Source organism: Mus musculus, chromosome 1 (genome assembly GCF_000001635.26).
Source record: "Mus musculus strain C57BL/6J chromosome 1, GRCm38.p6 C57BL/6J".
Lineage (NCBI taxonomy): Eukaryota > Metazoa > Chordata > Mammalia > Rodentia > Muridae > Mus > Mus musculus.
The window spans coordinates 45904738-45931627 of record NC_000067.6 but is presented as its reverse complement, the minus strand read 5'-3'; the positions used below and the strand labels follow the sequence as shown (position 1 = coordinate 45931627).

At 39.9% G+C, this 26890-nt stretch overlaps 1 protein-coding gene and 1 pseudogene across 3 annotated transcripts; one reads left to right on the top strand and one right to left on the bottom strand.

Annotated features, from left to right (window-relative positions):
- Positions 1-5095: 5095 nt before the first annotated feature.
- On the top strand, positions 5096-23558 carry Slc40a1 (solute carrier family 40 (iron-regulated transporter), member 1). 3 transcript variants are annotated; one of them, XM_017321709.2, is made up of 9 exons: positions 5096-5204; positions 6220-6407; positions 6844-6911; positions 10313-10472; positions 12628-12743; positions 13193-13319; positions 19147-19392; positions 20098-20736; positions 21909-23548. In XM_017321709.2, exons 2-9 carry the CDS (start codon positions 6365-6367, stop codon positions 22220-22222), a joined length of 1713 nt encoding a protein of 570 aa, XP_017177198.1. In that variant the 5' UTR covers positions 5096-5204; positions 6220-6364; the 3' UTR covers positions 22223-23548. The 3 variants fall into 3 exon arrangements, with proteins under 3 accessions (XP_017177198.1, XP_006496200.1, NP_058613.2); XM_006496137.3 differs by having other exon boundaries at positions 5097-5204; positions 6301-6407; NM_016917.2 differs by lacking the exon at positions 5096-5204 and having other exon boundaries at positions 6034-6407; positions 21909-23558.
- Gm18303 (predicted gene, 18303) lies at positions 24830-26005 on the bottom strand (annotated as a pseudogene).

The window sequence follows — 26890 nt, the reverse complement described above, 5'->3', positions numbered from 1 at the left end:
GAGTCATGATCAATTTCAACTTTCAATGAATTTGAGCCTTCATTTACATACAAAGATGCTATATTTAAACTAAGTTTCCTGAAGACTCTAAAGCTGCATTTTAGACAAGGTGGAACTTTGTTCCCTGATTCCTAATCTGAAGTTTGGCCACAACATGTTCAGTCTCCTTCCTGCAAGCCCACTCCAGTGGACTTTCATCTTCATCTTCATCTTCCTAAATTCTCCTTAAGCCAGTTCAAATCCAAGTCCCCTTCATCACCAGCTTCAACATAAAACCTTCCCTACCACCAGAGGGAAACATATACACACAGTAAACACTGTTCCAATGTGTGTGCATGTGTCTGAGAGTGCATGTGCATTTGTGTGTGTGTGTGTGTGTGTGTGTGTAGGGCAGTGGATGGAGCTCTAGAAGTATTTTGTTCTGTGATGTCTGCAATCAAAGAATACTTATTAGAAGTGAGAAAACACAAAGATATGAAAAATGAAAAAAAAAAGCTATGTACATTTCTCAGTAAAGCATTTTATTATTTATTATATGAAAATTATCCTTAAGGTCACATTTCTATTGTACTATAAAAGCCCATTTTCTAAACATAAGTCTGTATCTTATATGATTTTTATCAACAGTTTAAAAAGAACTGTTGTGATATTGCATAATCTATACCTACCTTGGTCCCTTTCAAAACTGCATTTAATCCCCTCCTCGGTGCCAAGAAATTCTGGAATTTTGACTATTTTAAAGGCATTTTTAATCAGTCTTCAACTCCCATATCTTCTAATACTTGTTATAAAACACAGAAGCACGCAGTATAAGGTAAAAATGGAATTTCCTCAAACATCTCAGTTTCTCTATATCTAAAAATACAAACCTCAAGCAGGACAGTGATGCCCCACACCTTCAGTCCCCCAGCACTTGGAAGGCAGAGGCAGGTGGATCTCTGAGTTCAAGGCCAGTCTGGTCTACAGAGCTAGTTTCAGGACAGCCAAGGTTATACAGAGAAACTGTCTCGAAAAACCAAAACCCAAATCAAATCAAACTAACCAACCAAACACACAAACAAACAAAACCTAAACCCAAACCATGTTATTTCATCTATTTTATAGTCTTAGAAGCTAGGAAAGGGGCACACGGTCACCTGCACGTGGGCTGCAGGTTCCATGCCCAAGAAGCTCTCCTGCAGCTCCTAGTGTTAAGAGGTCTCTGTCCAACTGGGCTGTGCTGGCAGAAGCCTTTAATCCCAGAGGCAGACAGATCTCTGTGACTAGGAAGTCAAGGTTGACCTACAGATCAAGTTCAAGGGCAACCAAGGCTAGACTTGAAAAGAGAAAAAAAAAAAAAAAAAAAAAAAAGCCTGTCTTGAAAAAAAGAAAAGAAAACAAAGAAAAAAAGGTCTCTGCTCCAGAAAGAGGTCTGTAAATGTTTTTCCCCCTTTCCTTATGTTTTTTGTTGTTCCTCAACCATCAAAGCAGTTCCTTCCTAGGCCCCATTGTTGCCTGGCTTTCTGGTGGTTTTAGCATTGCTTAGTTGACTTACTTATGGGCATTGACCTCTCCTGCTTCATTCTTCTTCCATCTTTACCTGAGGGACAGGAGTGGTGAGTGAGTTATTTAACTTCTATTTGCAACTGGGATAAAGACTGTTATTTCACAGTGTGCTGTGAAGATGAACCAACACAGCAACTTCTGATAAGTGCCTTGTCTCCGATTTGCCACTTGGGTAGTTCTAGGCGCCTTTTATTTTGCATGCTGCTGAATGCAGGTAACACTAATAGAGTGTTTCTGACAACATTCCTGGGAGAGGCTTTCTTTCGAAATGTTGAAATAATTTCAGCAGTGATTTCAAATCATATGGGACTAGAGGGCTTTGTCCAGGTCATGTGTAAAGGCCTTTTTGTTTTCTCCTTAAAGAGCTTTAACCACAATAATGTCTGTGTAAGCACAACTCAAGGGTCTAAGACCAGGGAATTGCTCAAGGATCTCATAGCCATGGAACAACATTATTGTAAATATCTTGCGCTCCTTGGTGACATGTAATGATAATCTGTCATTATCATTTGGTAACAAAACAAAAACAAAAATAAGTGGTTAAAAGTAATATTTACTGAAATAAAACAGAACAAACCAAACCAAGGAGAAGTATAGTGCACATACCAGGAAAGGTCTTGAGCACTGGACCTCGAACTGTTTCCTAAGTAGAACATTTTTGCCTTTTGCCTAGAATGCAAAATTTGTGACTAGAAATTTCTGGCCATCTTAGTAGGAATTAGCTTCGAGGGGTTTCTTAGAAGCAGGTATGCTGTATGGCATGTCGGAGGCAGATGACTTGAATAGGTGTGTACACTGAGAACTCTTTGGAGGTATGAGAGATCTGAGATTTATACTCTCTTCTGTGAGGGCAGCAAGCAATTGAGAAATCAAATGAACAGGGACCTAGTAGCTGAGACCTGTCTGTCTGTTTGGATAAGCCCTAGGATGGCAAGGCTGAGAGAGGTCTTTAGGGTTGTAGTTAATAAGCATCCAGCTTTGGTGTTTAGCTGGAAACAAGCAATAAAGGAATGGACTTTATTTCATAACAGAAATAAAGTTAGACAGAAAGGATCTATGGCAAAAGTTAAGAGACCAAAATACTTATTAAGTGAAATTCATATATATTTTCTGGCTATATATGGAGAAAATTAAACAATGAACACAGCTCTCTATTTTAGTTTCCAATATAACGTGCAAGATTTGATTTCTGTTTTCTTCTTTCTACATATCTTTCCTATATTAATCCCTGATTTGGGAAAATGGCAGAGTTTCCTTTTAAGACACTGTTTTTTGTTTTTGTTTTTTTAATAACTGAGGTAAAAAAAATCACATGAGATAAATTCATTGTTTATGTCATTTTAATACAGCTTTGACACTTTGGATAATTCACAATGTTGCATCATCACCAGTGACAAGACATCCATCATTTTATGCCCAGTGCCCAGGATCTTGTCATTACCTACTCTTCTTTCAGACCTTGAGGACAACTATGATATTATTATTATTATTATTATTATTATTGTATACATTATTGTAACATACACAGTGTATATATTACCACGTATATAATGTAATAAATATATATTTAATATTCATACACAAATACTATATATTATGTATAACACATACTTATAAATGTTTATATATTATATGTTATAAATGTTGTATAACAAAATATTTATATATAATATATAATGTAAATAATGTATATTACATATTAAATATATACTTTTGAAATATTATGCATTCATTTTTTAAAGCTAGAGATGTATGAGGAGAATGGAGGAGAGGTCACGTATTTATACAAAGCTTGCCAAGGTTGAGTTTCTTGGGATACTCAACCAAAATAAAGCGTTATGATGATGATCATCTTTCTGTTCGTTGTCTATGACTTGAAGTAAGACCCTGAATTTGAATTTCTCAAGAGTCTACTCAGTTTGAAGCTTATAGAAGTCTCAGACAGTCTTGAAAGGCACTTGAACAGAATTGTGGCTTTGTACTGTTAAAGCTTTGCATCTGATGGGAGCTCTGTCCTCAGAGCTAAGGCTTCCTGTAACAGTGGATGATAACCCCACTGTGTTTTTTCCTTTTCATTTGTCTTCACGGCTGTGGAGTAGTGGCCATTCCCTGTGCTGTTTTTGATCTGGAGAGCTGCAGGTGCAGAAGAGGCAACTGAGGGCCCTGGAGGTAAGTAAAAACACAACTTGAAAGGAAGGAATAAGTCCTTTTATTCCCCAACCATAAATATGTGTTAACAACTTCCAATCAGAGTACATTTTATTCTGGCTGGAAGATTTAAAAGGCTCTTTTAAAACTAACAGACTTTTAAACAGCTCAATAGTGACACACGCCTGTTATTCCAGTGCTGGGGAAGCTGAGGCAGAAGGATTCTGAGTTCAGAGCTGGTATGAGTAACTTAGATTCTGTCTCATAAATATCATATTGAAATGAATTGAGAAATAGTTTTGGGGGGCACTTATTTTTTGTTTTTGAAAACTGGTTTAAAACATGCATGACTTGTTTAGTTATGATTACATTGATAAGAAAGTTATATATTTTCTGTTCTGAGAGGGAAAACATTGCTTTTGGATGAAACTTTACTTTTCAATCAGTGAAATGTTTCTGTGGTAGGAGGAAGAGCCAGTGGTGTCTTGTGACTGAGCTATGCTTTCTAATCTGGAATGTCAAGGCCAGGAAACTCTGTCACTTGTGTACTCCAAGCGTTCTGAGAATTTTTATTCCATTTTCTATTTTAACTCCTTCTATGTCATGAGCTCCAACAATACACTAACTATTCATTCCCAACGACTAGGATAGGAGCCCTGGCCAAGTCCTCAGATATTGAATGCTTTTTCTGTCTATGAATCTTGCTCATTTGCTGCTTGCTTCACTGTGGGACCCCACCTGTTCTTAGCACTCTCCTAGTTTGGGCTTCTGAGGACTCCTTGGTGACAATGGGGAACAGAAGCTCCCCATTGATGACAATGGAGAACACATCACACTTTGAAGCACGCATCAACTGAGCTCCTGTTTCTCAGAGTCTTCTGACTAGATGTGGGGGATAGCTCTTAAGGCACACTGTACTTAATGCAAAGGGCATGGAGATCCTGTTATTGGCACATACGTGCAGGGAATCAGGATAGTTTGTATTCTGAAGATCAACAAAATTAAAGGAAAGGAAGGAAGGGCTGGGGGAAGAGAGAGACAGAGAGACAGAGAGACAGAGACAGAGAGAGACAGAGAGAAAGAAACCGTCAGAACTTGCTAGATGATCCCTTCCTAAGTGCTTCATGTAAGCACACTTTAGGTTTACTCCAAAAGACATTTGGATATACTACCCCATTTTGCAACTTCAGCAGACATACCCGAACCTGCGATAGAGGAGAAAGGACTTAAACGTTTTGTGTGTCAGGAGAGAGAAAGGTTTGCAAAGGACAAAAAGCGGTTGCAGTAGCAAAGCCCTATCTCGGTTCTGCAGACCTCATCCTAACGAATCCAGCTGCACCCCGCCCGCAAAGACCTTTGGGGCTTCTGATAGAGAGTCCAGATACAAGGCCTGTGCTCATGAGTGGCTCTCTTCATTACCAGGTGTCATTCTGGCAGGGCTGGAAGAGTGCAAGCCGGTTGGAGTTTCAATGTTTAGGATCACTCTTGAAGTGTTGACAAACCTGACAAAGGTAAGGGAAGGGAAGGGCTGACACAAGAAGCAGGTATGCCCTGGGGAGGAAACGGAGGTCATTAGAGGCTTACACCTGGTGTGTATTCACCTGTCCCCCCAGGAGGCTACCAAAAGGGCTTTATCTGCACGGGGCCAGACCCAGGGTCCCAACTGGGACAACCGGTATTCCTGGTTACTTCCCTTCAGCACTTGGAGCCTGTGGAGTAGCCAAAGAGGCAGGAGCGGCTAGGGTTAGAACTCAGAGGGAAAGGACAGTGAAGGGCGCTGCCTCCTTGCAGTGCCTGTGGCACAGAAGGCGGCCTGCGTTCGATCACTGGGCTGCGCGGGGCTACATTGTGATCTTTGAGCCTGCTTCCTGAGCTTTGATTCCGCAGCTTTTGAGAGAGAGCCCTCTCTATAGTTCGGAGAAGGAAAACATTCTGCGCCGCAGGCAGGCCGGACATGACTTGTATTTACTTAGCTACCTGCATTCCGAAGGGTAGCTAGGGTGGGAGGCTCCTTTTTTTCCGCGCCAGCTCCCGCTGAGCTTTGCCTAGGGACTGTCCGGCAATCTGGTGGCCAGAGAGAAGAGCTTCCTTCTAGCACCTGCCAAACGACTTTGTGCAAAATGTTTCTGTAGTGTCCCCTCGGGGTCCGCATACAGTCCCCGTCCTACTGTGCGGGTCACCCCTTGGCTTCTCCTGCGGTAGCCCAGCCAAAGCGCAGGTTGTTTGCGCCTCCTGGGAGGGCGGTGGGAGCGTAGCTGGCGCGGACCTGGACGTCCAGCCGCGAAGGGCGGTCCCTGCTCTCTCAAGCTCCGCCCCCGGCTCCCTATAAGCCGCTGCCCTGCCCGCGGCGGTGGCGGCGGCGGCGGCGGCGGCGAGAGCAGGCTCGGGGTCTCCTGCGGCCGGTGGATCCTCCAACCCGCTCCCATAAGGCTTTGGCTTTCCAACTTCAGCTACAGTGTTAGCTAAGTTTGGAAAGAAGACAAAAAGAAGACCCCGTGACAGCTTTGCTGTTGTTGTTTGCCTTAGTTGTCCTTTGGGGTCTTTCGGCATAAGGCTGTTGTGCTTATACTGGTGCTATCTTCGGTTCCTCTCACTCCTGTGAACAAGCTCCCGGGCAAGAGCAGCTAAAGCTACCAGCATCAGAACAAACAAGGGGAGAACGCCTGGTGTCATGACCAAGGCAAGAGATCAAACCCATCAGGAAGGATGCTGTGGTGAGTTGAGTAATCGAATGTTTCAAATGGTGGGAATGCAGGTGGGGACGGGGAGATGTAGTTCCATGAGGGTTGACTTGGGTTTTGATGGAGGGTGAAGAAGAATATAAACTCATAGTTTGAATAAAAGAACTTACATATAGGCAGGGATAGAGTAACCTGGGCAGGGTGAAATTTCTTGCATTAAAAAAACAAACCCCACCAAAGTTAAGGAATGTTGAAACAAGAGTTTCTTCACTGCCTGAAGTTGGGGCGGTTATTGACCAAGAGACAACGCTGAATCTTAAGTGGATGCTATTAAGTAAACTGAATGCATCAGTCTTGTAAGTGACCTGTTTAAAAAAATCAGACTTAATTACGACCAAAAGCAAATTCTAATCTGAGCACATTGGGGTGCTTAAACACGTTTTTTAACTTGTTCTCTGTGCCTTTCTAGGATCCTTAGCAAACTACCTGACCTCAGCAAAATTCCTCCTCTACCTTGGCCACTCTCTCTCCACTTGGGTAAGTGAGAATGCACACAGTTCTTGAGACATCGTTGCACAAGCTGTTGTTTACTCTCATCGGAGACAGTTGTATTGGAGAACTTGCAGTTTTCTCATTCCGTTAAGTAAATAAATCGTTCTAAAACACATGTTTCAACAAAAACGTTGTTTTCTTCAAAGATGTTTCCCATGAGTGTTAGTAAATTTTACTTAATAGTGAAATTCTAAAGCTTTACATAGACCGACAACTGTTTGAAACAAGATCCACAAGGACAGGAAAACTTGCATAGTTACTAGGGTTGGTAAATTCTAACTGGGCCTCCTACTGAACTGGAAAGGTATTTCATGGGCCCTCTTGGGTTTACGTCTGGTACCAGCATGCAGCATTATAGAAACAGAGTACAAGGGTAGACTGGCGAAAACTGGCATAATAGGATTACAATAGTATTGTAAGATGAGTTTAAGTATACCTAATCAATGATCAAACATCTAAATGATAACAGCTCTAATCTTCGAAGTTGTTATCTGTGGCTACTTAATTTGTGGGTAGTGTTAAAAGCCACCACCCAATGAAAATTAGCTATGGATTCACAGTTCTTCCTTTGGCTTCCTATGGGAGAATCTCAGTTTTTCTGCTGGCCTGGGATCCTCTATCAACTCCTCGATACTCATTAGCAGGCTGGCTGTGCTCAATGGATAATTATTAGAAACTGTCGGGTTAAACAATCATTCTTACTGCTTAAAAGCATAAACATATTCTGTGCGTTACAAATAAGGAAAATGAATTTCTAAAGAATATTTTGAAGTGCTAATTTCTTTTTAATGAAATCCCCTATTGATTGATTTATAAGACGTGAATGGAAACCATCATGAGGAAATGTATTCCCTATGCCATTGGGAAATTAAGTTGGGTTGTTGGCTCTCTAAGGAATAGCAGTCCTAGATAACTTTTTAGAAAAGGAAGCTCCCATCTTTTTGAATGCTTACAAAGGGGGTGATTTTGCAAATAAATGAATAAACAAAGTGGAATTGGCTAGAGTTTGCTTTGAAGATGGGTATAAGGGGGAAAAGCAAAACAAAACAGTGAAGAACCCTTTATACATCTAAACCAATAGTTTGTTCTCCCAATTTAATGTCATAATAAGCATTAAAAGGACCAGTAATGGACGTGTCTGAAGTCCCCTTGGACAACCAGGTGCCTCGCTTCTAAGCACTGATTAACTTCCAGGTTCATGTGACCTTTGGGTGACAGACTGGGTGTCAGGCTCCAGAAACATGAGAGGAGCTATGTGTGTTCCAGGGCAATTTGAAAAAGACTTCCGTCAGAAAATTTAAAGCAAGTTCCAAAAGAAAATGAAAGATGCTTGTTGAAACCTAATAGTAAATTAAGTAAATGGACAGGTCCTCGGGAGAAAGAGGGATGAAAAGTAACAATAGCACTGGAAGCCATAGAAGGGTGGGTCGGATTTTATTCCTCACTGCAAAGGAATGCAAGAAAGGATTGCTAATTTTGTTTTATGTCCTTCGTATCTTGTGGGTCACTCTGTTTACATATATATATATATATATATATATATACATATATAATATATACATACATATGTGTGTATATATACATATATGTGTATATAAAATATTATTATATATTATTTAATTATATTTCTATTTAACTATTATTTATAAATAAAATATTGTATATACATTTTACAGCACTGCTAAGTCATGATTTCTTAGATATTGGATATAGAAAGCAATTGGACAGAAGATTCTCTGAAGTTGGGTTTGTGTTGAATTGTATGGTTTTTAATTTCTGAATTCCTGTCTACTAATGGATCAATACATTTTATGCTACCATTGGAGTACAAAATAAGTAAGAAGTAGATGCTTTTGTTCAGGCGTTTATAATTTAATTTAGTATGGACTTTTAACAACAAAAATAGCAATGGAAAGCCTGTGTGTTTTGTATCCTGCTGAAGTTTTGATGCCCATAGTAGCGTTGGGCACGCATCAGAAACCATTCTATGGCCAGTTATTAAGTAGATTAATTACTGTGGTTACTTATTCTCAGATTCTGCGTGGGTAGATTGGCATGTAAACAAATATCAAAGTATAATGACATTTTATAATGATTTTGTTTGACGGGGAGGGCAGAAAATGGAGGTGTGAAAGGGATGGGTGAGCATTTAGTCCAGTGTTTCTCAACCTGTGGGTCACAAGCCCTTAGAGGGTTGAACAGCCCTTTCAGAGGGGTCACCTAAGATCATCAGAAAACACAGATATTTACATTATGATTTATGATCTTTTTGAATAATAATTGGGAAATGTATCATTCTTTGACCCAAGACTTCTCTACCTCTTCACTGTTAATATTTGGTGTCTGGAAATTCTTTTATGGACTGATAGATGCCAGTAGTATTTATCTACTTCAAGCTCCCTGCAGGCATGAAGGTTGTGTTAACTCAAAGCATCTATAGACATTATTAGCAACTGATCCCTGAAGAATAGAACCATCTCTAGTTGTGAATGCCATGTTTTCCATATTAGCACAAATCTATTTAAATTTTGAATATTTAAGATTGTTACCTTAGTTTTATTAAAATTTAATAGCAGTTGGCTTATCAATATAATAATTTTCTTCCAACATAGGAAATGTATCATAAGGATTTTGTGAGACTTTGGGAAGAGCTCAGAGTTGACATGTTTTCACACAGAGTCAAATATGTAACGAACTAGGTCTGTGAATTTAGTGATGATGTTACAAGACATTGTCTTTCTTCATGTTAACCTATGATGTCAAGGCTGGAGCTTACAATGTCTATTCTGGACACCTTATATATTAACCTACTTGACTTATGTAAAAGTAGGTGTTAAATTTATACCACACTTTATACCAACTAATTGTAAAATTCATTATATGTCCTGTAACTATATGGAGATATAGCCTTTTTACCCAAAAATTTACTGTATTAAAACATTAAAATGACTACTTACTTACATATTTATTTCAACACCTTTGGTCTTATGGGATCAGACTTTTTCCTTCTGATTGTTCTGCTGTTGATGACTTTGAAATTTACTTGTGATATGGCAAATTGTTAAAAAAAAAAAAAAGATAGCCATGGAAAGCCATCAGAGGCCACAGGGTCCATTCCTATCCATTCCTAAATTTTAAAAGCTGGATTATATTTATAGCATGTAAGGAAAACTAATGCCTATAAACTATTAGTAATAAAGCTTGAATATTTTCCAGTGTGCTGGAATGAAGTTTTAACATTAGGCAAGTATTCAATCCATAACTATTGACATGAAACCTTCATCTGATATAGCCAGAAAGCACCCATTTGAGAAGGAAGCAATTTCTTGGGTATAGCGGCCTACAAATTAAAAACATTTCAACCAAACATCTTTCTTTTGTTTAAGGGGGATCGGATGTGGCACTTTGCAGTGTCTGTGTTTCTGGTGGAACTCTATGGAAACAGCCTTCTCTTGACAGCTGTCTATGGACTGGTGGTGGCAGGCTCTGTTCTGGTCCTGGGAGCCATCATTGGTGACTGGGTGGATAAGAATGCCAGACTTAAAGGTGAGTGCTGTGACATAACTAAGCCTGTGCTCTCTAGACCAACCTGTGTTTCCTCTGGAATGGAGGGAATATTAGACTAAGAGAGAAATCAGTAAGACTAACTGACGCAGAGAAAGCACTAACACAACACAACTGAAGGATAGGGGTTGGTGGCCACACCTGGATTCCAAGTCCTGAGGCTCCTGCACTAGCTGGGGTTTCAGGACACTGACCTAATAGATTTTCTTTCTTTTGGCAGTTTGTCAGTGTCAAACGTTAACGATTAACCCTGCAATCAATTTTTCTGGGAATCATGTTAAACATTAAGTGTGCTTAGTGCTGGTTTCCCTGTAACTATGAATTATACCAGAGGTCCTCTAGTGTAATGTTCTTGGAAACAACTTGATCATCTGTCCTTTGGATTACTTTGTTGCATATAAAGGGATGTGTAATGAAACTGAAAACTAAATATTGATACAAGGGAGAGTAACTATGTCTAGACTGCAGACAGCTGACATAATTTTTATGGAAAAAGAAAAATTATAATGTATTATGCATGTGTTGTACATGTATGATGAATTAACATTTATTCTAGGATATCAAGACATAATCTGTTTTATATGCAAGAGACTGAAAATAAGTAAGCAATTTAGTTATCTAGAATATAAGAGAAATGTGGATACTTATTTGGAGCTTTGTTAACAATGCAAAGAGCTCGCCATGCCTGCCTGAAGACAGACATTGTTATAACTAGTTGTATTTAGTTCAATATAACTGCTTCTAAATAGTCAATAGGATTATCAAGTTCTAGAATTTGGTGTTACTAGTACAAAGATTCATATGAAGATTTTCCTGTTTTTGAGAATGAGTAGATCAGAAGACATATAGAAAAAAATATCTGTATGCTGGAGAAAACCAAATTAATTTATTATACACAGAAATATTATCCTTAGGATTCTTTAACCATCAATTTGTTGAGCATTGTAATCATGTGTTAGGAAAGTGCTGAGCTGGATGGAGAAGAGGAGTGTAGTAAGATAGGGGTCTCCTATGTCCATTGTATAATCAACTCAAGCCACCCTTCATGGGAAACCCTGGCGCTTATGGAATAAAGTCACCATTTCTTCCTCTGTGCTCTTTGAGGCCTTGGTACCTTGGTTATTGTACTGATATGGTTACAGCAATCTGCCCACATAGCCCTCCTTCTGGTGTGTTGGCAGTTGGTATCTAATCCTTTGCTATAGAGGAATGCATGCACAGATACATGAATAAGTGAGTTCTATGTTGGGTTTTATTTCAGACTGCCTTCTGAGAGCAGCTTGTTGTCTTAAGCCTTTGATATGATCTTCCAAGCCAGGATAAGTGTTACTGTCCTGGATGACAAGATCTGTAATTATAGCTTATGCATTTCAGAATGCTTTCATGAATATTTTATTTGAGTTATCATTATGATTCCATAAAGGAAGGAAGGTGGATGTTTTCATCCACACTTGCTAGGCATAAGCATAAGAATTAAGTATTCTGTCCTAGATCATCGACCTAGTGAATGGTGGAGTAACAACCACTGGGTTTCTATCTGGATTGACAAGTAGTCTTGGTCTGCATGAAGGAGTGTCTGTCTCTAACAGGACTTGCAATTTCTTTGATGGGGGGTGTAACTTAGAATTTTATAGCAATGATGAATAAAATACCTATCAGAAGAAAGTTGCTATTTATGGATTTTTGGCCAGTGTATTTTCCTTTTGTCAAGGCCATTTTATTAGATTGCGCCTGCCATGTAAGTGAGAGGTTGTGGATTCCATAACTTCCCCCTTCGCCTCCTTTGTAACTTCCTCTGTGTCTTTATTTTAGCCTAAACAGCAAAGACTTAAAAGATGGATCTTATCTGGAGAATAGTTCTATTTAGTCCAGCAAACTTTCTAGTAAATATGTTAGATGAAAATGCAGTTATCATGAAAGACTTCAGCTAGTAGAAGGAAGTCCTGAGAATGTTGTGTTGTTTGCAGATTTCACAGGTCTATGTACAGAAAATAACTGCGGCAGGATTTACTGCTGGAAGGTTATCTTTGTCTGGTAATCATGCACATACATCTATGTGGTTCACCAACTGTGTAGACGAAAGCAGCCTGCGGAAGACATGCTGGTGCAGTGAACATTGTGCTTTTGTCCCGTACAGTGGCCCAGACGTCACTGGTGGTTCAGAATGTGTCCGTCATCCTCTGCGGAATCATCCTGATGATGGTTTTCCTACACAAGAATGAGCTCCTGACCATGTACCATGGATGGGTCCTTGTAAGTTCTCTCTGGGCCTCTTGCTCTTGGCGTGCTTTCAGGCTCCTGAGGATGGAACTCCGGATCTCATAAGTGCTAAGCATACACTCCACCCCAGAGCTGTGCCTCAGCTCCTCCAGGATTCTGGGTGACAGAAAATGAATATGTAACAGCAGTGAAAATGTAGACCCTTTGTGGTTTAGGAGTACACCTGTTAAGATGGATTTCTATGTCCACAGATCGTTTTGATTCTCTGATGTAATTTTAACAAGTATTTGTGGGATAAATGTTAAAAAAAAAAAAAGACACCATTATATCACTCCTTTCTATGAACTGTCACATAAGTGATTACTGGTTTTTGTTTTGTTTAAGTAAAGTGACTTCTTACAAATGAGATTAAAATTTAAAAAAAAATGTGAACTGACATTAACTCAATTTTTGATTGTTTGTTTTGCCTCTTCCATCCTTAGACTGTCTGCTACATCCTGATCATCACTATTGCAAACATTGCAAATTTGGCCAGTACTGCCACTGCGATCACAATCCAAAGGGACTGGATTGTTGTTGTGGCAGGAGAAAACAGGAGCAGATTAGCAGGTAACATGAATTACCTTTTGAACTAAATGAATCTGTGGTGATAAGTAGACATAGGAGGCCTTTTACTCTTGGTCATCTGGGAAGGTTTTCAGAACAACCCATGGAAAGCACAGAGTTTTGTATTCTTTGCTCTAGTTGTCAGACAGTGCAGTGACTTATTTAATTGTTACTAAGTTAATGTTAGTGCACCTACTGCTGTTTCTGGGTTTCCCTTGGGATGGTGACAATCTGACTACGGACATTATTATATGTACTTTAAGGATCATACCATTGGGTTTTGTTGTTGTTGTTGTTGTTGTTTTGTTTTGTTTTGTTTTTAATATCCATGAACAACACAATTGTAGCAAGAATTCTAGAAGTAATTTTCCATTTCAAAAAATATTTGAACAGCAGTTATCTCACATCCTACACAATGTAAGGCTTTTGAAGTATGTTTTCAAATGGAAGATAGAACGTGTTTTTAAACAGTCTTATTTTATTGGAAACACAGATGAGTGACTCAAGAGAGAGCAAAGAATGCTTATAAGACAACCTGCATCAGTACTTCTAGAGCTCCAAATGCCCTCACTTGGTATTCACCTTCTCCATCTCCATTCTCCTTCTCCAAAGAGCACATAGGCTTGACCTGGATTGATCATTACACAAGGTGAAGGAGGAGGGCTACCAGAGCTACAGATCAGCTGAACTGACTCTGCTGGTCATTAAGATAATGAGTATCACAAACACATTACCCAACAACCCTGGTAGACAAGAAACCTATTCTTGATGACTGAAGTGGCTTACTCCAGGATGCCAAAGGAAAGATTATGTGCTGGGGTTAGCAAGCGGTTCTGTTTGACTAGACTAAAAAAGAAGATAGGAAGGAAAGAGTGATTGAAAGAGAGCAAAGTCTATAGGAGGCCTGGAACATGCTTGTCTAACCTGCCTGCATACGTCCTCCAATAGCTAGGAATGTGGCCCCATATATTTGTAGGTGACTGACAATGTCATGCTTAGCCCTGAGCTAGAACAAAAGGAATTTGTCTGACTCATCACTTCCTGTATTACATCCTGGAGAGATACCCCTGGGCTTTGGGGTTTGTGTATGAGGTGAGAGCAGTACCGTGAATGCGCCCTGCAAGGAATTCTTCTTACTCTTTCTCATTGTTCATTTACAAAAAAATTAATAATAATTCCACATTGCTTTTTTTTGTCACACTGAAAGAGAAGATAAGACCTCATTGTTCTGTTGTTAACCTTCTCTTTAACATTATATTAAGCATGTAGCATTTATGTTTTAATATTCAGAGGATAACAAAGAGTTTACTTTGAAAATAGGTCACAAATATATTTTTCTAACATGTTTGAAGGAAAAAGTTGGCTTTTAGAATATTTTCTTTCACTTATCTGAATTTATTTACTGTATTCATTTTGACCCTGTAAAGTCCATTAAATTGGAAAGGATATTTTTAGGGAGCTGGAGATATGGCTTGGTGCTTAAGAGTACATACTCCTCTTTTGGAGGACACAAGGTCTGTTCTCAGGGAAGCATCAGACAGTCGCCAAACTCCAATTGCAGCTATAGTCTGATACCCTCCGCTCTGTGTGCACTTGCCTTCATGTGCACATACCTGCACAGTACACATAATTAAAAAGTAATGAAAAGAAATGTTTTTAAAATGTTTTACTCCTTCAAATGGCCTTGTTAAGGGGAAATACTCTTTATGTGGTCCTAGTACAATTACACAAACAACATTACTCTGTGAATCTATGAGAAGATGTTTTAGAACAATCAAAAATACGACTGGCCAATCAATTCTCAGCTTAACCTCTCTTTACTGTGAATTATTGCATGGCAGGCAAATCTAGAACAGACAGTCTGTTTCCTTCCCTGTGAGTTTTCTCTAGTTTAAGAAGGGAAACGGGATGTCTGCTTTCTGGCGGCCAAGTCTTAAGGACTGAAGTGCAGTCCCCAGAGCAGTGAAGGAAGCCTGCTAGCTTTCTTTCCTGATACTTAACCACAGCAGGTGTTAACTAAAAATCATGTTTCAGAACAGGATTCAGAGACTTCTTTAGTTCAGAGGGTCAGCAGATGTCTAACCTTGGATTTTGGGTGTCATTTCTGCTATAAGCAGAATTTTAAAAGTCAGGGGGGGAAAGGCCATGGCTAAAGAAAAACGAGCAGAGAGAAGAAGAAAAGTAGTCTGTGGGGGACTCCAGCTGTTGTGTTGGCTTTTGGTGAGGATGTTAGAAAAACCAGGTAGGAGACTGAGCTGTAAGGCTGTGGGGTTTGGATGTGTGTGTGAGTGTGTGTGTGTGTGGGGGGGGGGGGTCTGTGTAGGTGACTGATCGTAAAGAGAAAGATTATGAGTCGGTTGTTAGATGCTCGCTCCTCTTTCTTTATCCCAATATTCATTGATTCCGGAGAGCTTTAAAATTGGATGCTGTGTCATTTAGGGATAGAACAGGAGAAAACAATCAGGTAGAGAGCTCCAGGAAAGGCATAGTTTTTTACATGCGTGCACGTTTTTAGCTACTCTATAAACTAAAATATTTTTCAGGTACTTGGTTTATTATTTTAAAATATTCTCCTTTACATGCAGTCTGTATAACCTCCTTTCCCCAGGTTTTCCAGCCCATCTGTTGCTTCCATTCTTTTCTTTGTGGGACAGTCTTTAGCATCAGTTTTTACTAATTATTCTGAAGAAAAAATCCAGTGGTTTGCTTTTGATCAAGTAGGGCACGTAAATGTCCTGTCTGAACTCTACTGGTTAGAAGCTGGTGTCACATTGTAGGGCCTATAGGCTCTTATCTACTCAGCAAATCCCTTTTGAAAAGACGTACTCTTCTGTGTGGGATTATGTACTTATTACAGTGAAAGAAATTATTCCGTGCCATGTTCTGTACCATAGCTATAGCCAAAACAGCCAAATCAGAGCCAGGAGAACACTCATTTGAGTGTTCATATGAGAATAAATACAAGTTCACAAGTAGGATATGTTTGAATATTCAAAAGACTGATTCTATTCTAGGCTGTTACCAATAAAATGAACAGGTCTTCAGAACTACTGCTTAATTCATTCTTCTCCAAAGATAAAAAAACCTGTTTTCTTGACACAAAGCATCATTACCTTCCTAAGTGTCACATAAAAGATAAAAACTGGGATCTTGGAAGCTCTGTGATCATTTAGGGAAAGAGAAACATTTAATTAAAACATTTCTTGTTGTTATGATGTTTTAAGATCTAGCTGTTATTACATCAATTATTTGCTTTTTGGATTCATATCAGTGAGTTACTTGAATCAGCTCCTTGTGTCACCGTTGGCATAAGCACTGGACACCTGTTTGTGGGCAGATATGTTAGGGGAGCCTCTGCAAGTACAGTCCGATGAAACCGACGGAGGCTGCCTTTGCCTTTCAAGTGAAAGGTGAAGAATATCAAAGTTCTCCCATTATCGTATACACATTGTACACTCACAGGACTAATCAGAAAGCATTTGAAGACTAGAAGGAATGCAGGGAAGAAGAAAGGCAATTTTCCATGAATGTACTCATTAGGTATTGATTCTTCCTTGCAAACCCAGATGATTGTTAAGGACCTACCTTGTTAATCTCACCTGGCTTTGTGCTATAGGGCATGACAAAGGAGATAATTTTCTTAGCTGCCCTGCCTTCGTCTTTGACACTGTTGCATATTCCCAGGGTCAAACTTTAGAAAGCCTCCTTACTACCACAAAACCTTCCCGCCTCATAATCTCAGTCTTTAGCATACGTGTCTTAGTCCATCCCCGCCCTCTCCCTCAGCTCTGCTGGACAGCCTAAGACTTGCTGGTTCTCTCTCTCTCTCTCTCTCTCTCTCTCTCTCTCTCTCCCAGTTTAAATCCCAAGGTCAGTCATGATGGCGGCTCACTTGGCTCCCTCTCCTTCTGTTAGGCTAATTCAGTAACCCCATTTAAATCCAACTCCTAATGGCAGAGCAAGACTGGAGAAAACAACATGACTGAACTCAGTGTTCCCTTGAACATGAAGTTGATCTTTTCCTTCATTCAGTGATCAAATCTTTTCTCTGCTCTCTACCTTTTCCCTCTGTCCTGAGGCATTGTGTTCCATTTCCACCTATATCCTGCAGGAACTCTGACACCTTCCTGCTGACTTTTGTTGTGTTTTACTTTTTACTCCGGGCACTTTGCTAGGAGGCAGCAAAGTACCCTGGAGGGACACCTGCTGAAAGAAGAAAATAGTGTTTCCTGGAGTTGGCACCAAGCTCTGAAACCAACTTGCTTCAGGCATTTGTCCTACCTGCTCTACTCTCTTGGAGGTTCACAGTCGTTTTCACTGGACCATTGAGGGTCCTTCTTAGTGCTCATCTTTCTTGATTTCACCAGTTCTTAGCACTGGTGATTTTGTTGCACTTTGACCACTGTCCCCATTTGGTTTCCAGGACACTATACTTTTGTTTTTATCATCTTGCTAGTTTCTACTGAAAGATGTGTTTGTAAAAAGATAAAGAGAGGAGGAATATGGTCTATGGAGGTGTGGTGAAGTATGGGGGGAAAGGGGAAGGAGGTGCCTCTGTGGGCCCATGCTGAGGCATCCCTTCCCCCTGAGGGACCAGCCACACGAAGGTATAGTATAGAATAGTTTATTCAGGGCATGGGGTAGGGAGTTAAGAAAGTAGTGGAGGTGGGGGGGGAGGGGGGCATGGAGAGAGAGAGAGAGAGAGAGAGAGAGAGAGTAAGTAGTGGAGGGGAGGTGAAGAGGCATGAACACGTGGAAAGGGGGGGAAGGGAAGCAGAGAAAGAGCAAGAGAGTGAGGAGGGGGCCAGCAGCCCCTTTTATAGTGGGTCAGGCCTACCTGGCTGTTGCTAGGTAACTGACTGTGGGGTGGAGGTTAGAAAGCTAACACTGACTCTTCCAACCTCCAAGCATTGGCATTCCCAACACTTTAGCCCCTTTGTGTTCTCTACACGTGCTCTCTTGGGATTCCATTTAATGCCATTGTTTTAAAAATTGGCAAATGTCCAAAATTGGGTCTTATCTCTTTCCAAATCTTCAGTCTCATTTGTTTATTTAACCATTGGTCATAACAGAGCCTCTTGAATGTCAGTGGGTCTGTCAAAAGTCAATATTTCTAAAATCAAATTCGAGTTCTCTCGGACTAAATTTGAGTATTCTGAAGTCACCTACTTCTCAGTAAATAGTTCTACTCAAGAAAACTAAAAAGAAATAACATTTTGTAGAGCCATCTGTGACTCCTCTTATTTTCTATTAATCAGAATCTATAACCAAGTCATCTGAATTCTGCCTTTGAAGCAGTTTAACCTATGGGTCCTAACTGCTTCGAGATGATGTCAAATGACCCTTTCACAGGGGTCACATATCAGATACCCTGCATAATTTACATTATGATTCATAAGAGTAGCAGAATGATTATGAAGTAGTGATGAAATAATTTTATGGTCGGGGTCACTACAGCATGAAGAACTGTATTAAAGGGTCATAGCATTAGGCATGTCAAGGGCTACTGCTTTAAAGGAGCATTGTATTTGTTTTGCCACAATTTAATGTTAGATATATTTAAATGCCTGTTTATGAACATATTTCTATACATATATGTAATATACAATGTATATTATAGTATATATTGCTTATTGACTTTTCCTAGAGAAATGTTAACTTCAGGAAAACAGGGGAGGACAGATTTTTTTTTTCTTCACAGCAAATGGTTTGGCCAGAGAGTGCCTTCAGGAGCAACCCTCTCGGGAGTCTGTACTGTTGGTTTAGATTTATAGCACATAAACAAAGGTTGTAACTCTCACTTACCTGCCTCTTGCACCTACCTGTGTAGACATGAATGCTACCATTAGAAGGATTGACCAGCTAACCAACATCCTGGCCCCCATGGCTGTCGGCCAGATTATGACATTTGGTTCTCCAGTCATTGGCTGTGGTTTTATTTCCGGTTGGAATTTGGTGTCCATGTGTGTGGAGTACTTCTTGCTCTGGAAGGTTTACCAGAAGACCCCTGCTCTGGCTGTAAAAGCTGCTCTCAAGGTAGAGGAGTCAGAACTGAAGCAGCTGACCTCACCTAAAGGTAACTGCACAACCACTAGCTCTGTACTCAGACCTTGAACTTTTCTGTGAAGACCAAGTTCTAGTCCGGGCTGTGTTTCCAGGGAAAGCCTAGATGAGTTGGAATATCATCTTTTCAGATTCTGGAAAGAACTGTGGGTTGAATATAAAAAGGCTTGGGAGGTCCCTGGCCCTTCTTCATGAAGCAGTGGGCATAGAAAACAACTGCTTGAGGAGGCCTGGGAAAATGATCCATAGAAATGGGACGATGGGAACATGAGCATTTCTTAATATTTTCTGAGGAGAATAAAATCGCCCTTTGGAAACTGTGGGAGGCAGAAAGAGAGGCAAGATTTTTCCAGGAGGAGTGGAGGCTGGTTTTCTGGTAAATGAACTCTTTATGAGGTTGCAGAAAAGAAGATATCCCCCCCCCCCCGCCACATAATTTTTATGCTTTATTTGATGAATGTTGCTGCAGTTTACTTCAATGAGAGTGTAATATCTAAAAGAAAGAGAGGTTTATAAAGAGACCAAAAGTATTTTGAAAGCAAAACTGGTATTTGAGAGTTATTCCATGGCTGTACTTCGTAAATTAGCAGTAAAAGAAAAACAGATTATAATGTAGTACTGAAGGAGATTCATATAGGAAGGGAGTGGGGAAATCAAAAATAATTGGCTTTTACTCCTCATGTTCTTCCTCTAAAATAATGATGTTTCTTATTAACAGATACTGAGCCAAAACCTTTGGAGGGAACTCATCTAATGGGTGAGAAAGACTCCAACATCCGTGAACTTGAATGTGAACAAGAGCCCACCTGTGCCTCCCAGATGGCAGAGCCCTTCCGCACTTTCCGAGATGGATGGGTCTCCTACTATAACCAGCCAGTGTTTCTGGCTGGCATGGGCCTGGCTTTCCTCTATATGACAGTCCTGGGCTTTGACTGTATCACTACAGGGTACGCCTACACTCAGGGGCTGAGTGGATCCATCCTTAGTATTTTGATGGGAGCATCAGCAATAACTGGAATAATGGGAACTGTGGCCTTCACCTGGCTACGTCGAAAATGTGGCCTTGTTCGGACTGGTCTATTCTCAGGACTAGCCCAGCTTTCCTGTTTAATCTTGTGTGTGATCTCCGTATTCATGCCTGGAAGCCCCTTGGACCTGTCTGTTTCTCCATTTGAAGATATCCGTTCTAGGTTTGTGAATGTGGAGCCAGTGTCCCCAACTACCAAAATACCTGAGACCGTCTTTACAACAGAAATGCATATGTCCAACATGTCTAATGTCCATGAGATGAGTACTAAACCCATCCCCATAGTCTCTGTCAGCCTGCTGTTTGCAGGAGTCATTGCTGCTAGAATCGGTAAGAACACTCTTTCTGCATACTACAAAATTACAAGCATCATTTTAGAAACCTAGTGTAGAGAATTCAACAATAAATTATCTGAAGTACTTAACAGATGTTAATTTAGGCAAAACCCATAGTTTATCTATAGAATATACTCTCTAAACATGAAATTTCACTTAATAGTTTAAACTATATGTTTGCATGTATATATGTGTGTGTGTGTGTGTGTGTGTGTGTGTGTGTGTGTGTGTGTATAAAGTGTTTTGGGTTTTTTTATTTTCCTAAGTTGTGTGTCTGTGGTGTGTTGGAAGAAAACCCAGGACCTCATGCATGTCAAGTGAGCCCTCTAATTCTGAGTTAGGTCCCTAATGGAATATTTTTAAGTCTTTCCCCCTTTCCATGTGTGTCTGTGTGTGTGTGTGTGTGTGTGTGTGTTACTGGGGATCAAGCCCAGAGCCTTCTGCATGCTAGGGAATTGCCTTACAGACAAAGACACTCTTCTAAAGACAGAGTGGTTGTAAGAAACATCCTTCAAAAGTCTTCTGTAGCTGTTTGCATTTACTCTATACTTTGACTCACATATGAGGTTTTAAACTTCTTTCCGGAAGCATTATGGAAAGGCCACTTACAGAGCAGAATTTCAGTAATCATTAATGGAATGCTGGTGAATGGCCTCTGAATTCATTCATTCTTGAAATGAAACCATATTTATCTTGTGATACAGAGCAATTCATTAATTTATCAGGGACATTAATACTCAGTCAAGACAGCTTTATTGGGAGCCCTATGATCCTCAAGCAGCAATATAACAGTGGTTTCAAGTTTCTGTGCTCTTTAGCTGTGGCAGTACATTAGGTCACTCTAAACTTTAGAAGTGCTAGAATCTATATAGGCTCTGCATCCTTGATGCTTTTTACTGAGAAACTTACGACTCAGCTTTATCTTGTGGCTGGGGAAATCATTCTTGAAGGCATTAGCACATACTAGTAAGTTATATAGTATACTATATGCTAATAAATTATATAAGGTAAAATGCGGTTAATCTGTTCTATATATAGGTAATTCAAAGGTTGTAGAACTTCAATGTGTTTTGCATATATTAACTCACTTGGATACTGTGAGCTATGTAACTGTACATTCAATTATACACTAAAATTTCACCTCCTAAAATATTCTTTACCATCCAGGTCTTTGGTCCTTTGATTTGACGGTGACACAGTTGCTGCAAGAAAATGTAATTGAATCTGAAAGAGGCATTATCAATGGTGTGCAGAACTCCATGAACTACCTTCTTGACCTTCTGCATTTCATCATGGTCATCTTGGCCCCAAATCCTGAAGCTTTTGGCTTGCTGGTATTGATTTCAGTCTCCTTTGTGGCAATGGGACATCTTATGTATTTCCGATTTGCCCAGAAGACTCTGGGCAACCAGATTTTTGTTTGTGGTCCTGATGAAAAAGAAGTTACAGATGAAAATCAACCGAATACATCTGTTGTATAAAAATAGTTTAGCTGTGGCCCCTGTTACTAGATTGTGGAGAGCATGTGTGCTTATTTTGTACTGCAGAATCCCAATAAATGCCTGCATTTCTCTCTGGTTTTACCACATCTGTGCCTTAAGGGCTAGGAGCACTAACTAACCATCGCCAGCAAAGATGGTTATTTCTCCTTACATGTAAACATTGGAAAATAGGAAGAGGGAGAGGCAGTCAGCGTGTGTATAGGAAGGGTTTAATGGTAAAATGAACTTCCCTTACTCTTATGAGTATATTAAATTTTAAAGAGTGGTTGTCAGGTGAGTAAAATTATTCCTTAGCAGATATTTATTATCTACTGGAATGATAAATCAATTCACCCTAAAACTCACTCTTGTAAAACTCTGCTCCACTTCCTTTTTTTAAGATCAGTGATATTTTTCTCAGTTACATTACAGAAACAAGTTTTTCCTCCATGTATGAAGGTTATAGTTAGATAATGAATGTTATCCTTATTAATCCCATTGAACTTAAGGAATTTATTGTATGTGGAGGATGAAATGTGTAACTAGACTTGTCCAAAAGGTTCATGGAATAACTTTTGCATTTTGACCATCAGAAAGGGCAAAATATTACAGTAATGTGTGTATGGTGGCTCTTCATAAAATGACTCTCAAAATCTGCAGAAAGAAGAAAAGTTGTAGGTTTCTAGTGTGGTACAGAAGGACTTAAAGCTTGTTATTAGTGTGATTGTAGAAACTGGAAGCTAAGGGTGAGGACCTCATGTAACCAGAGTCACTGTCATCAGCCATCACTAACTATTTTGGTAAATGAGAGAACTGACCTGGCACCTTACAAGCAGAAAAGCGGCCCACACTAAGAAAGGACTGCAAATCAGTGAGTCTGTATAGAACATTTTACCTTCACTGACTTGGGCCGATGTGTTTGTCATCTCTGTGTTTTTCTAGAGCAAGAATAGTCACAAAAGTTCCCCTTTCAATATCCCTGAGAAGAATAAAGAAAAAACTGTTTGTAAATATTTTTTTAAAACTGTTCTGCAAGTCTTTTTGTAACATGCAGTACCAACATGGGACATTGCCTTAACTTTTGATGCACTTTCATGGAGACTGACTGCCATGCATTGCTGTGAGCACTTTCTTTGTCGTTCAGTTTAATCTTTTCCTTCACCTTTATTACAGTATGACATAATGATCTACTATGTTGTCAAAGCTTCATAAAATATTTCTATATAAAATGTTTGTAGAATCTTCATTTGCCTTTACTGAGTTGTGTTCTCCCAATTATTGTTACTTATTTCAAAATTAGCATATAAAAAGTGTTTGATATCATCATCGCCCTTTGAACAAAGTGTGCTGTAGTCAATTTCCCCTCTCACATGCTCCTCCCTATCCACCCTCCTTGCTGCCTTCCAGTAACTTCCCTCCTATGTCTTTCTGACCATGTCCTGTCCTTCCTTGTCACCTAACCATACCTTGTCTTTGTACTGTGTACAAAGTCACATCACATCTGGACTCAACATCTGTATCCATGCACACACTGAAGATGAGAATCGGCATATGAAGCAGAACTTGTTTGTCTTTCTGAATTTGGATCTTTTCACTTAAAATTATATTTTCCAGATTCATCTATTTTTCTGAAATTTTCAAATTTTCATTCATCCTCATAGTAGAAAAAGATTCTGTTGTGTATAATGGCACATTTTTATTATTGGTTCATCTCTTCATGGACATGTAGGCTATTTCCACTTCCCTGCTATTGTTAAGGGAGCAGTGACTAATGTGGTTGGATATAGAATCCTATGCCCTGGAGTGGTATAGTTGACTCATAGCATTTCTTTTTTTAATTTTTTACAAACTCTTCATAATGATTTATATAATGGCTATATTAGTTTTCACTCCTACCAGAAGTGAGCAAGGGTTCATTTTTCTCAGTTCCTTGCCAGCGTTTGCCATCAGATTTCCTATGATGGTCATTCTGATGAGTGAGGTGGTATCTCAAAGTACTTATACTCAGAGCACTTCTGATGGCTGGGGATGTTGAATGAGTTTGAGATTCTTATTAGTTATTTATGATTCTTCTTTTTTTAAAGATTTATTTATTTATTTTATATGAGTACACTGTAGCTGTCTTCAGACACAGCAGAAGAGGGCATCAGATCCCATTACAGATGGTTATAAGCCCCTAGATGTTTGTTAGTAATTGAACTCAGGACCTCTAGAAGAACAGTCAGTGCTCTTAACCACTGAGCCATCTCTCCAGCCCATAATTCTTCTTTTGGGGAGTTATTCATTAGCCCATTTCTTTTTCTTTCTTTAATTTTATAAGTCAATACATTTATTCTATGAGGGGGCCAGTCTCATAAAACCGTACCTCTATTGTAACACACTTAAACTACAAGAATCCTAGAGGAGAAGAGTGCTTGATACTTTCTGCAGATGCAACATCATTCACTAGCTCAGAGGAAGATCTTGACTTTCCAGTGTGCCTCAGACTTTTAGGTGATTGACATTTCCATGCTCCATTCAGCAGTGGACATTCACTTAGGATTTCATCAATCTCCAATCCTAAGCTTCCATTTCTCTGTTTCACAATCAATCTTATAGTAGTTCTGCAAAAAAGCAACATTTGGTCTCAAGATCATAAATATAGGCCCCACCATATACTTAGAGCATTGAGTTGTTTCAAAGGCGATAATTTGGGGCTGTCTTTTGGCCCTGAGTATATCCAGGAGCTCAGGACAATGTTTTCACTCCAGAGGGGCAGGGTATCGCTCCTGGGTCAGCTGACTCAGCTTGGCTATGTGGTGTAGAAGTCATTTCAGGAAAAGCAGAAAGACATTATCATAGAAATCGACCTCTCTGAGGTGAGAACATTGGCTTAGGGCAGGCAGCAGGGCACTGAACTGAGAGTCCTCTATACCACATGACTCCAATTCCAGGGTTTGCAGGGTATCTCTAACTCTCAAGAAGAAACCCAATAGGCTCAAGGAGTAAATAACATAAATATTTATATCTCACTAAGTTAAAGATGTTTGAGCTCACAAATATTCAGGCAATAGGGCTGGTAATCCAAGGCTGACTGGAAGGTCACAGTTAGTGATGCAAAGTGTCGCCAAAGGCTTCTTCAGGCACCTGAGGCATTCTTTTAGGTTGCCTTTTATAAAAGAGACATTGTTTGCATAGAGTTTCTGGCGACAGTGGAGTGTGGGAAGTTGAGAAGTCAATCTGAATATTTTTCTCTTCATCACGCTTTTCAGAATCACCCATACTGGAGGTACCTATGATGTGATCTAGTGTGAGTATGAAAAGACTTTTCATCTGTCTCAGGTAGGGATTAAGAAAAGCCAACTCTTCTATGAAGATACAGTTTAGGACAAGCTCCTGTATACAGCCGGGATGTACACTTTTGAAGATTTCTATGAACGTGGCTTTGGTTAAGCCCTGAATCTGCAGATTTCTACAGCATAGGCAAACAGAATCTTTTCTCTGCTGGGCCCACTGCAACAGGTATGTGGCAGGTTCATCAAATCTGCCCTTCGTGAGATGGAGTTCAGTTGTCACCTTCAATTCTTTCTTCACCTCACAGTCAAGACTGTTCTCCATTGGCTGCTTCTGTGTAATGAACACTGGTAAGCCTTCACCTTCATGGGATCCAGCCCATCTCCCACACAAGTCATGTTCTTTATCTCTCCAAGGGAGTGCTCTGAGTTCGCACCTACTGGTTTGAACCTTGTGTGCAAGTAGTGTATCTAATCCCTCAAGCACAGCCTCCAAAGTCTCCATTCAGGAAACATTCAGTGACCCTTTACTGGAGATGTGGTCTAAGCACCACATCTGTGATCAGGCTTGCTGAGTGCAAGTTTAACAGACATGGTAGACAAAGATCCCTTTTACCCTCATATTAAGACATTCTGGCATCAGCCCTGGAGATTTCACAGACAGCAGATGCCAAATGTTAGGCTTGGCTGCAATCTTGCACAGGCCCTCTGCTCCCTCCCAGAGGTCAAGCTGGGGTTAGATATCTGCTCAGAGTGTTTGCAGCCATAACTGAAGGTCTGTGACCTTGTCCACTGAATAGAACCATCTGAGCAGGAAAAGATCCCAGCACTTGATGCAGGCACTTCGCCAAATGCCAGACCCACAGGAGCCGTGCAGAGCACGGAGTTAATAGGATTTTTACAACAGCTGCTGCCCTTATCTTTGCAAGCTATTGCACTGAGCAGGAGGAGGGGCAAAAGGACGGGAATGTTTACTGCCTGCAGGTTTAGAATTATGTCAGGGGTAGAACACTGGAAGGGGAAAGAGAGAAACTAAAAAACGCTTCAGTGTCAGTGGGCCAATATAGCATAGTGAATTAGAAGTTGGAAAATAGTCCTTTATTTTGTTTGTAATTACGTTTTTAAAAGAATTCTTCATTGGGTTCCTACTTGAAATCACATTCGTTGCAGCTTGTTTGTTCGTTAGTTTTTCTTGTGTTCTTTTTTCATTCTCTTTAAGCAGTTTCTTCCAACAGACTACTTTGGGTTGTCTATTAAGAACAATGAAGACACCTTCATTTTTCCTTTCCCTTTGGTTAATTTTCATTACTTGCATAAAACGATGGGATTTGTTGGGACATTTTCAGTCATATGTATATTTGGGTCTTACCCACCACTCCATCTCCTCTGTCCCTCC